Source organism: Tyto alba, unplaced genomic scaffold (assembly GCF_018691265.1).
Source record: "Tyto alba isolate M040663 unplaced genomic scaffold, T.alba_DEE_v4.0 Super-Scaffold_16, whole genome shotgun sequence".
NCBI lineage: Eukaryota > Metazoa > Chordata > Aves > Strigiformes > Tytonidae > Tyto > Tyto alba.
The window spans coordinates 29293533-29304263 of NW_024881278.1; the positions used below are offsets into that span (position 1 = coordinate 29293533).

General features: G+C 47.7%; 1 protein-coding gene across 1 annotated transcript; it reads left to right on the forward strand.

The window, feature by feature from the left end:
* The first annotated feature begins 205 nt into the window (after positions 1-205).
* On the forward strand, positions 206-10525 carry MRPL14 (mitochondrial ribosomal protein L14). Its single transcript, XM_032995334.2, has 3 exons — positions 206-568; positions 7314-7407; positions 9862-10525. The coding sequence occupies exons 1-3, from the start codon at positions 463-465 to the stop codon at positions 10226-10228; spliced, it is 567 nt and encodes a 188-aa protein (XP_032851225.1). The 5' UTR covers positions 206-462; the 3' UTR covers positions 10229-10525.
* Positions 10526-10731: the final 206 nt, after the last annotated feature.

The following is a 10731-nucleotide window of genomic DNA, read 5'->3' on the forward strand; positions in this document are numbered from 1 at the left end:
CGGGCGGTGCTGCGCCTGCGCGCGGGCCTGCGGGCGCAGGGTCCGCGTTTCCCCTCGGAGGTGCGCAGCGGGGGGGGGGGCGGTTTGGGGTCTGCGCTCCGTGAGGGCGGGCGGTGCAACGGCGGCGGCCCCGGGAGAGGCGGGGGCAGCCGTGCGGCAGCGGGCGCCCCGCCCCCGAGCCGCGAGGCCTCAGGCATGCCGGACCGGCGGCCTGCGGGGGGGCCTTGCCCCACCGGGCCGGGCCGCTCCCCCGGGGCCGGCTCGCTTTCCCCCGGGGCCGGGCCCCCCCTCAGACCCCGAGCGCTGGGGCTGAGTGCGAGCTGGGCCGCGGTGCGTGTGCGGCCGCCGCCGCGCCCGCCTCTGGGCCCTGCGGCGCCCGGGCTGGCCGGGCCCTGCCTTCCCCCCCGGGTACGGGCCCTGCTGCCCGGCCCTTGCGGGGAACCGTTCGCAGGCGCCGCGCTGATGTTCCGTGCACCGGCCCGGAGACGTCTAACCCTGAGCGTGGGCTGCTGCTCTAGAAAGACTGAGAAACGGTGGCCTCGAAGGCGGCGAGGGGCGAGTCTGGGCGGTGCGCAGCAGGGCAGAGCGTTGTGGCATCCTGTAAAAGCATCAGGGAGACGGAGCCTGGAGCCTTCCTGTCGCCTGCAGGATGGGGTGACCGGCAGCATCTTGCCTCTCCTGGCAGGCAGCACCCTCTGCTCCCCCCCCCCCCCCGGCTTCAGGCTGTGCCCTAGCAGTCTGGATGGGGGAAGGGGGAAAACGCTATTCCAACCCATTCGTCCTTCAGGGCCTTTCTTTGCTTCAGAATTCATGCGGGGCTGTGCTGCTGGGATTAGGTTTACGTGGGTATGAGTAGTCATGCAGCAAAGTTGGACCAAAATTCCTGTGCCCTGACAAGTGTGGCATTTACTGGTGTGTGTCATGGGGACTCAGGAAGTGTGGGCGCTAGTCTGTGCTTTGCAGGTTGTTCTCCAAAAAACATCTTTGGAGGTCCGGTGAGTAAGGGGAGGCAATTTGGGCAAGAAGACAGCATCACAGGTTTCTTAAAAGTGTGAAAGACTTACTCCTTGTTGTAAAAGCAGACGGGCTGTCAGTCTTTTAAAAGTAGGACACCGATGCTCAACTAAGCTGCATTCATTTGCCTGGTTCGAGCCTTCTCTTCTCCAAGCTTACATAGGAGGGTCTTATTTAGAAGGAGATAAGCAGAGTTAAGGGAAGATTCTGAGTGAGGAGTGAGGCTTATTCCAGCAAAGCTGTAGGTAGCTCTGTGCTGCCTTGCAGCATGAGCGTGCCTTTGTCTCCAGGTCAGGTTTCTCTTAAGCCTGGATTCTGCCTGTATTAGGCATCTTTTTTCTGGTATAGCTTTGTCAGGAAGGCCCAGAGCCACTGTCATTCTTTGTTCTGTGAACAACTAGCCTAGGTCAGTGGTTTCTAATTTTTTTTTTTTTTTTTTTTATGGTTGAGCCACAGCTCCTCACCTTCTGTTCCTTCTTGTTTGTGCCCTCCCTTCCACAGCTCCCCCCAGGGAGGTTACTGCTATCTGGTTTGTGATCATAACTTGCTGGTCTTGTGGCTTGCCACTTATTGTTCTGTTCCTGAGACCTCAATACCTATAGAAGTAGTAAATATGCAGTTGAGAGGCTATAGCAGCATTAAATTATGGGAGATAGGGCAATTTTCTGAATTCATATGTAATTGCAGAAGGCAGAGACAGGAGGGGACCTTGCTCGGTTTCACTCCCAGCCCCACAGACCATAGCAGAGCAGAGCTGCTGGGGTTAGGTAGCTGCTCTGCTGCTCCTTTCCTTTGACCTCACATAGGAAGTTGCCCTCTCTGTAGCTTAATTTCCTGCTGGTGCACTAGGAATAATCTCTCCCTATTTTAGTACAGTGCTGTGAATAGGAATATATAGAATGGTTTAGGGTGCTTGGATACTAGAATGATAACAGCCATAGCTGCCCTTGGAGTTGGGACTTCTGAGTACTTAAAATGTTAACAATAAGTTTTCCATTGGAGGTATTCATCTTTTTTTTTTTTTTTAATCTGTTTTTCCTGATTGTGGTTTCGAAAATGAGGTTAGTGTGTTTTGCTTTGAAATTGTTAACAGATGTACCTGTAATGAGTTTCTGTTGGTAACTTGGATCAATAAATATCCTGTTTAATAGTTAATCCTATTCATAAACAGAATTTGAAAAGACTTAATTTCTCTTTGTGAATCCTGGCCTTTCTGGCTGTCATTAATGTAGAACCAATTATGTCTTGGTAATGAATATCTGGTGTATTTTTAACACACACAAGCCCTTAATCACATCATTTCCTTTATGAGGAGAGCTGTGAATGGATTGAGTCCCGTAGTTCACAGTTGGCTCTTGTAGCTCACCCTGGCAGACGGTCTATAAATAAACCTGCAGTGGCAGAGTAGGGGTTTAGGTATTTGCATCGCGCATATTGTCTTGGATTTATTTCCTGTGTTTTAATGATGGATGACAGATGCAGTTCAGATCTTTGTGGTGCCTGGAGCATGTTGTTTGTGGTCTCTTAGAAGAATAAAGGGGATGCTGGCCCCCACTGTTTGACTGTGTAGGTCAGGTTACTACTATTAAAGTGAAGAATATTTTTCCCTGTTTTATTTTGTATGTTTGACAGCAGGCTTTGGGTAGTGGGCCTCAGCATTTGCTCTGCAGCGTCCATTCGTTTTCCCCCGGGGTCTGTTTGTGTGGATGAGTTACTAGCAGAAAGAAGGAAAAGCAATAGCTGAATGGAGCAGGTGTTATTTCCAAAACTTGTGATTAAAAAGGAAAGCAATACTGGATTGCTAGGTAACGGCACTGTGTAAAAGTATATTTACCATTCAGGCAGGGTAAGAACAGCACCTCGACTGGTTTAGGATATACGTCACTGATAAAACCTTGGTCAGAGCCATTACTCTGGCCTCTTAAGTGTTCAGATGCAGACCTTTTTAGTGCTCCTATGGCTGTGTTAATAGTGCACATTCGTGCAGACCGTGCTTGTGAAGCACATCAGTATTTTTGCTGAAATGAAAGAGATTCTTGTCTTGTCCAAATTTCCCGCTCTTTTTCCTGAGATACTGTCATGACGTAAGTCTGGGTTGGCAGTAAAAGGAGAAGTCCCAGCCTTGAGTTTTGCCACATTCCCCTGCACCAGCATCATGCAGCTGCGGGGTGAGTTGGATCAGGGAACTGATCTCTGAAAACTGCGATTTACGTGGATGCTAGAGCCACCATAAGGGAGGTGATGGAGATGTGTGTGGGGGACACACGCAGGGCTTCCTTTCCTGGTACTGTGTGCCCTGACGTTGGTTCAAAGGGAGTATGTAATCCCGTTTTCCTTATCTGGAAGATGTCCTTGCTTTGTATCAGCTCCCAGAGGTGGTCTACCTGTGCGTTGTCATGCATTTGATGAAAATACTGTATGTGGCCCACTTTCATTAGCTGGGATAAAATTTTCCGGAATTCCTCCATTCAAAAACCACTCCAGATTGTGGTGAATATAAGTTAGTTCTTTAATCTCAAGGAAAACTGATGAAGGTGGTAGCTTTAGTGTGGCACTTGAAACTGGTAGAGTGGGCAAATAACTTCCAGAGGTTTATAACTGATGAAGAGTTTCTTTGTTGTGCAGTGCTGGAATTTGATGTCCGTCTGTTTCATTGAGTGGGGTAAGGCTGAAGGGCCCTTGAGAAGGGAGTACTTGCTGCATCAGGTTATTGCATGCTCAGACTTATTCAGTGAAGTAGAAATTGGGTCATTTTAGTGAATATTTGATTAACAAACTCCTTGCCCCTTTCTGAATCTTACTCCAAAATCTGTCTGATGTCTGTGCTAACTTTTAACAGGTATGTGGAGCAGAGAGAAGCAAAGCATATATGATTCTGGTTTTAAGAAATGAGTCTTTTTAACCATGAGATAGAGCCAGAATTTAGGGGCAGCAGGGTAGAAACTGGGAGAGAGGTTTCTCTGCACGGTTCTTTATTGCTGCTTTGGTGCAGCTACACGTGGCCATTGTTATATCAATAGTTGCCTTTGTGCTGGGCCTTTTGTTTTAGAACGTGTCCGTTTAAATACTGCTCTTGCCTAGCACGAACAACTTGGAAATTAATCCTGCTTGAGCAGGAGATTGGACTAGATGACCTCCAGAAGTCCCTTCCAAGATAATTCCTTGGTCAGGAGTGTATTAGTAAGTACTAAGCAGCAGTGGTATTTTGCTCATCCAGGGCATTGGAGGGTGCAATCCTGTATCAGTTGGTCAATACCGACAGCAGACTTTTTGGGAATTCCTGCACATTTTCCTGTGCTTGAGGGTTATGGGGGTACTCTTCCCATACGCCTCGGAGCACTGACGACCTGGGGAGAGTCACCTTCAGAAGCAAACTCGGGTCCTGTGCGTTCCCCATGCCTGTGCTAAGTGCAGCCTCCTCAGAGCCTTTTTAAGGCCCATTGACGTGAGACAACATCGACGCTGGGAAGGAGAGAGGTGCTGGGGCTGGTGGCTGTCATTGCTCTATAGCAGCTCTTCAACTTTGGCACCAACTCATGTGGCAGCACCCAGCGTGACACAGTGAGTGGCTTCTGTGCCGTTTGGAGTTCAGTTTAGTAATTAGCCACTCTGCAGAGGGGAGAACTGAGGGCAGAGGAGATCGAGTTCACAGCCGCAGAGGAAGCAAGTTGGGACTGGGTCTGGTTGAGGAGCACCTGGAGACAGAGTCAAACACTTGGCTGTTCGTTTTCAGAAGGGAAGCTGGCGTGTTATGATAGCTGAAGGTGCGATTCACTCTTTGTGAACCCACCTGCACCCTTGAATGCTGTACGATGTGCCACAGGTGCATTCTTCCCTTTCCTCCACCCTGAACCTTCCAGCTAATTGGAAGCATCCCCCTTGTTTACTCAGTTCCTGACAGGATGCTTCATACCAAATAATCAATCATACGAAGTTTCTTAGCTTGTGACACATCTTAATGTGCCGAGGAATGATTCTTAGCAAAGAAGAGGGTACTGAGTCATCTGGAAAAATAAACAGTCCTTGGCCACTTAACGCTATTGATGCTTCTGGTAGTTTTTTAACTTCAAACCTTCACTGCTGCCACAGGGCAGAAACAAATGGTGACTCCCTCCCAGGAGTGGGGAGTGAGTTCAGAGTTTAGGCAGCATTTGGGGACTCTGACATGTGGCCTTGAGCACCTCTAGCTATGCTAGTCCCGGTGTTGCTGTCCCTCTGACAGTGGGCAGAGCGTGCGCCTGTGCCTGCACTGCCATGAGCCAGCAGACCCATCGGTCTTACGTAGTGGTGAGGATGAGCAAGCACATCCTCTCCTGCCACCGTGCCTGACAGAGGTAACAGTGGCAGCTGGACTCCCCAAGAAGTGTCCATCAAAGACAACAGAGAGGCTGACTTGTTGCTGCTCCCTGTTTGGGTTTTCCAGAGGGATCCAAAGCCTCGGTGCGATTCTAGAGGAAGTAGGAGCAGCATTACCCACTGGGTTTGAATTTCACACAGGGGAAAAAGTACACCCAGGCTGCCCTCCCTGCCAACGCACAGTGTGGGCTTACAGCAAGGCAACGTAGTTGAACTTGCTTAGAAATCCTAGCAGCAGCAAGGTACATGTAATTGGACCTTGATTGCCAGCAGCACTGTAATTACCAAAGGGTCTTGTTTTTTTTTAGGATCACAGAGCTAGGTAAGGAGCTGTGGCAAAAACACAGCCTTCTTGGAGCCTTGTTTCAGGGAGGGGACAGTGCAGGCAGGCTCTGAAAGGAAGCTCTGAATCTGTTTGGAGATCTACCCCACTGAAAAGTGCCTTTGTTTAGCAAGTAAATGTAGGATTTGGCTGTTGCTGTTCTCTTCCACACTTGCCTGTGTGACAGGCGAAATGGTTTGCCAAGTATTGTGTGCTTTGCTCAAGGAGCGCTGCTACAGAATAGCTTTGGTGCACATCTCCAGTGCTTCTCTTATTGCTGTCAGGTAATGTTTGCTCTGTAGGGTAACCACAAACCCTAAAAATAACATACAACCCCAAGTAAGCAAACAAACTGGGGAAAAATAAAAACAGCAAAAATTTAGCTTGGGCTTTACTTGCTTGTAGTGAGAACAGCTGTGGCATCATCTGTCGGAAGGCTCTGCAGGTATTTTTTTCTCCCAACAGAAGTTAGGTCAGCTTTGTTTTTAAAATAAAAGAAAATGGCTTTACAACATACTGCTACAGTTTGGCCTTAAGCTCATCAGAACTGGCAAAGGGAGATAAGAGGTCAATGTATTTTTAATGTTTACTTTAGAAAGGAGAGAAGCGGAGCATGCGCTGGTTACCCTGCCAAGGTCTGAGCAAGCAGTGTCACATAGCGGTAGTTGCAGTCAGATGGAAAGCCTTAGCTTTATCTGAGCTGGCCTGAAAGAGGCCTGGCTCTAGGTCCATGTTGTTTTCTCCCTTCATTTGGATCTACCAGCATAGCTGCCTGGGTCATTGCTCCCGAACCGACGTCTGGCAAAGTGATCTGGGTCCAGATGAGCCTTTGCGATTGCACGTGCCAGCGGGTCCCCATCAGCCTGACAGAATGAGGTTGGGGAGCCGCCGCAGGTGCAGGCAGAGAAGAGGGTTTGGTAAACTTCAGTCTGAGGTTACCCTTGTAAGCCAGCTCTGCTGCAGTCAAGGTGGTGTTGCGGTTTGGGTTGAGCAAGCACCGTAAAGTAACGGGGAGCTGTTTCATCTGGGCAGCCTTAACAGGGTGGGATTGGGAGAGGTGTGATTCCGGTCTCTAAACACAGGCTGCTTAACACCCCGTGTACGCCGAGAGGGAGCGTGCGCTCTCCAGTGGAGCTTTGGCTTGTTCCTTGTCTGGCAAATTGTTTCTTGAAGTTCTGATGCTAGTCTGCAGAGGATCTCTGGCTTTCTGCTTGATTTTATAGGTAACGTTGGCAGCTTTGGCAAGTAACTGTGGTAGCTTTTACTGGTCAATGCAGCCTCTAAACTAGTTCACATCTGAAATTCTCGAACCTGCTTTTTGTTACATGGTTCACAGTGCGTGCAGAAGGGCCCTTACCTCTGCCTACAGGAAACTGCAATGCAGTGATGCTGAATCCAGCTTTGTAGTATGCACATCTAAGTTATATTGTCTCCTGAATTCAGGCAGGGGTTGTTCATTTGCGTTGTAGCGTGCTGCGGCTGCTGCTGCCACTCTGTGTGCCGTGGATTGCAGTGTCTAAATTGGTGCTGAGGCTCTAGTGTGTGATTCACATAAGGGAAAGGAATCAAAAGTAATTCTGTCCATTTTCCACAGTTCATAATTCTCTTGTTTCTTATACAGAGCAGGTTACCAGAATCCAAATGGCTCTCCTGAATAGGTGCTTGAGTTTATCCTTAACCCATCTAAGCAGTACGGTGATCCAACGACACTTCAGGTAATTTTCAAATCTTGCTTTTGCTTTTGTTTTCTTGAGAGAGTTTCCTGATTGAAAGAGATGCTGTTAAGCTGTTCAAGCATACTATATAGTATTTCTAATTTGAAAAGGATAATATAATTAAAAAAAACCCTCACAGTTGTCTCTTCACAGGTTGTAAAGTGAGCCCAAGCACAACAAGATACGCAGGTTCCTGACAGTCTGAATGTGGCCTGAACTCTGCATGTGTGTAAGGAAGCTTTTAGGCCTTTGAGGGCAATGCAAGGGTCTGCAAGCAGAAATTGAAAGTGCCTGTGTTTCTCAGCTAAGTGCAAAAAAGGAATGCCCAGCCCCTGCTGATACAGAGCCAATTACATGTTTAAAATTGTTCCAGAGTTTATCACTTCAGTTATATAGAATGCAAATAACCTGAAAAATTATTTCCTTGTACCTTAACAGTGTCCATTTTGTTATTTTTGTTTAGGTTCATGTTTCAGTCTCAGGGCACGTAAAGCTTCTTAAATTTATGGACCTCATATTTTACAATGCCTTGCACAAAGATTAGAGCCTAATCCTACAGTACGCTCAGCGCAGGTATGGGGAATCTCTGGTATATAACTCTCTGACGGGACAGGGCTTCAGTTTAAAGGATGAGAAGAGTCACTCCTGTGACTGTGGTCTAGAGAGGGGATTAAGACAATGCTCAAAACTAGGTTGTGTGATAGTCCCAGGAGCTATCATGATATATCATGGGTCTTACTGGCTTTGCCTGTAAATGAACTGCATGAGAGCATTGACCACTAGACATTTAAAGGATATACTTGTGCTGACAACGAGAGGGAGGTGAAGTCCAACAGTCTTAACAGGGAAACCTTTCCTCTGTGGTGGGCCTGATTTGGACGTGGTGGGGTTTTGCTCCAAGACTGTGGCAGAAATGAAAGGAGGGGAAAGAAAAAGTCCTCACTGTGCAGTTAGTCTTGTCTAGTGGTACCTGGGCAATCACACTTACAGTTGTTTGCCACTGCTGTGTTGTAGATGTGGTCCCACCTAGGTTTCCCCTTCTCCTTCATGTGACAACACTTGTCCCTTTGCAGCGTCCTCCCTCCTGCCTTCCCTGCTGTGCAGCCTCAGGGGGCAGGCAGAGTTTGTGGTATGCCACAGTCCCTGCCAGGGGGGATGTAATGGGAGAAGGTGGCTGCTTGCACACGTGAGTGGCTTCTGAGAGAGAAGAGAGGTGTCCTCTTGTAGGGGAAAGCTGGGGTCAGCCTCTGCTACGAGAAACAGATTTTGAGAGGCAGCACCTGACCTCTGACAGTTAGGCTAAAGCAGACTGACCCAGCCAACCTTCCCTTACTGCATGTAAAAACGTCTGCTTCAACTGATGTCCATCCACACAGTGTTTGATACACAGAGGATGGCTTGCTCTTCTTCTAGGCAGCTTTGCAAATACAGGTCCTTCGTCTTCAAGAAGGACTGATGGTCCCCACTGGTCTGTACTTTCTGTACACTCTTCTGCTCTGCAAAACGAGCTGAACGGTGGTTAGGTTGATTCCGTATGCTGTCTATTTGAGTAGTTCAGCTGATAGCAGCTTGGCATGCCTGCAGCTGTTTGGCCAACATCTTTCTAGTACCTTACTGCAAAGCAGTTTAGCAGTAGAAAGGATCTTCCTGCTTTTCTGATGGTTTGTGTTTGGGCATCCTTTGAAGAGAAGCAACAAATCGCTTGAATTTGAGCTTACTGGATAAAGGAATAGCCGGTCTGTAAGGGAGGCTGAAATATTTCTCAGTTTATTCCTGCAGTTCCCAAGCATATTCAGAGTCAGATCTAACAACTTTGTGCAATTTATTTCTGTTGTTTTTTAATCCTGATAATCCCACAGAGGAAACAGATACAGAAGAGGCTGCGTCTCTCTGGGTTCCTCCCACATGGGGAAGGTGATGATCTGTTAGATTCTAGTTGGTGGCATCTTAGCACAGCCACAGCAGGACCTCAGAGCGGAGTAGGATGGGAAACCCTCACTGACTGAAAAGGAGATTGGTCAGAAAAGTCCATATTGCTGGTGACTGTGTACAAGATTGAAAGAGACTGACTTGAGTCTTAGTTTCCTGTAGGCTGTTTGTAGCAGAAGCAAGCACGCTTTTTTGCTTTTAAATTGAAGTTGAATGGAACCATCTGCAGTTGCTAAAAAGCCCCGTAAATGCAAGCCACTCTTTATGCCATCTTTTAGTCATGTTTCAGAGTAGAACGGTCATTTTATGTTTGACCTTTAGTGAAGAGTGTGCAAAGCCCAAAGTAGCATCTGGCTTTCAAAGGGCACACTGACTGCCGTCAGTGTGTCACCCATATGGTATGTATTTATTGCTGGCGCTTTCCAAGCGGTTTGTGTAATGACAGGATCCTGTGCTGGGTTTGCCCTTGCTCCCCAAGGATTATTGAGGAGATCTATCTGTCATTTTTTTCCCGTCTTTTGCTAGTATCACCGGAGCACGCCGAGCAATACAGAAGCTCACCCGTGTGCGAGTGGTGGACAACAGCACCTTGGGGAACACGCCGTACCACCGGCCACCAAAATGTATCCATGTGTATAACAAGACCGGAGTTGGCAAAGTGGGAGATACGATCCTTCTGGCTATCAAAGGAGAAAAGAAGAAGGCATTAATTGTAGGGCACAAGATGCCTGGCCCCAACATGATGCCTAGATTTGATTCCAACAATGTAGTACTCATAGAAGACAACGGAAATCCAGTAGGGACTAGAATAAAAACACCAATACCCTATATCTTGCGACAGAGAGAAGGGGAGTTCTCCAAAGTACTGGCCATTGCCCGCAACTTTGTATGAAAGCTTAGAAAGATCTCTGGCAATCCTGTCTATATCCTTTCATACAGTAGCTGCTCCTCGGTACTTTTCTAGAAAATGGTGAAACGTGAAAAAGTTGAGGTTCATCAAGAGTCTCTCTCTCTTTCTGTTTAAAAATTACAAACAACTAGTTTAAATGGTGGAATACCTTGTTTTTCTCCAAAAGAGGGTTGATTTATTTCACAGAACATCTGCGGTGTGTTTGGGAAATGGTCCTTCACCCTTACTGCTCTGGTGGTGTTAATTTGGTCTCTAAACATTAAAATGAGAACGTGAAAACCCTTGTTTTGTACTGCTTATTCTCTTTTCCCCATTTCTGCCTTTACCAGTTCCCCGGGAGCAAGATACAAAGCACAGTCCCTGGCCCAATGACACTGGGGTCTACAAAATGGATTCACATGTAATAGAGTAGGAGAGATATGTAATGAGCTATTGGTGCCTTGGGCACACTCAGGAAAAGGGTTGGTTTCTATGTCTTTGCCTAA

Coding starts and splice junctions, on each gene's coding strand:
- MRPL14 (XM_032995334.2), top strand. CDS start 463: ATGTTCCGTGCACCGGCCCGGAGACGTCTAACCCTGAGCGTGGGCTGC. Junction 569..7,313: donor GCGAGGGGCGAGTCTGGGCG/GTGCGCAGCAGG, acceptor TTTCTTATACAG/AGCAGGTTACCAGAATCCAA. Junction 7,408..9,861: donor GTGATCCAACGACACTTCAG/GTAATTTTCAAA, acceptor GTCTTTTGCTAG/TATCACCGGAGCACGCCGAG.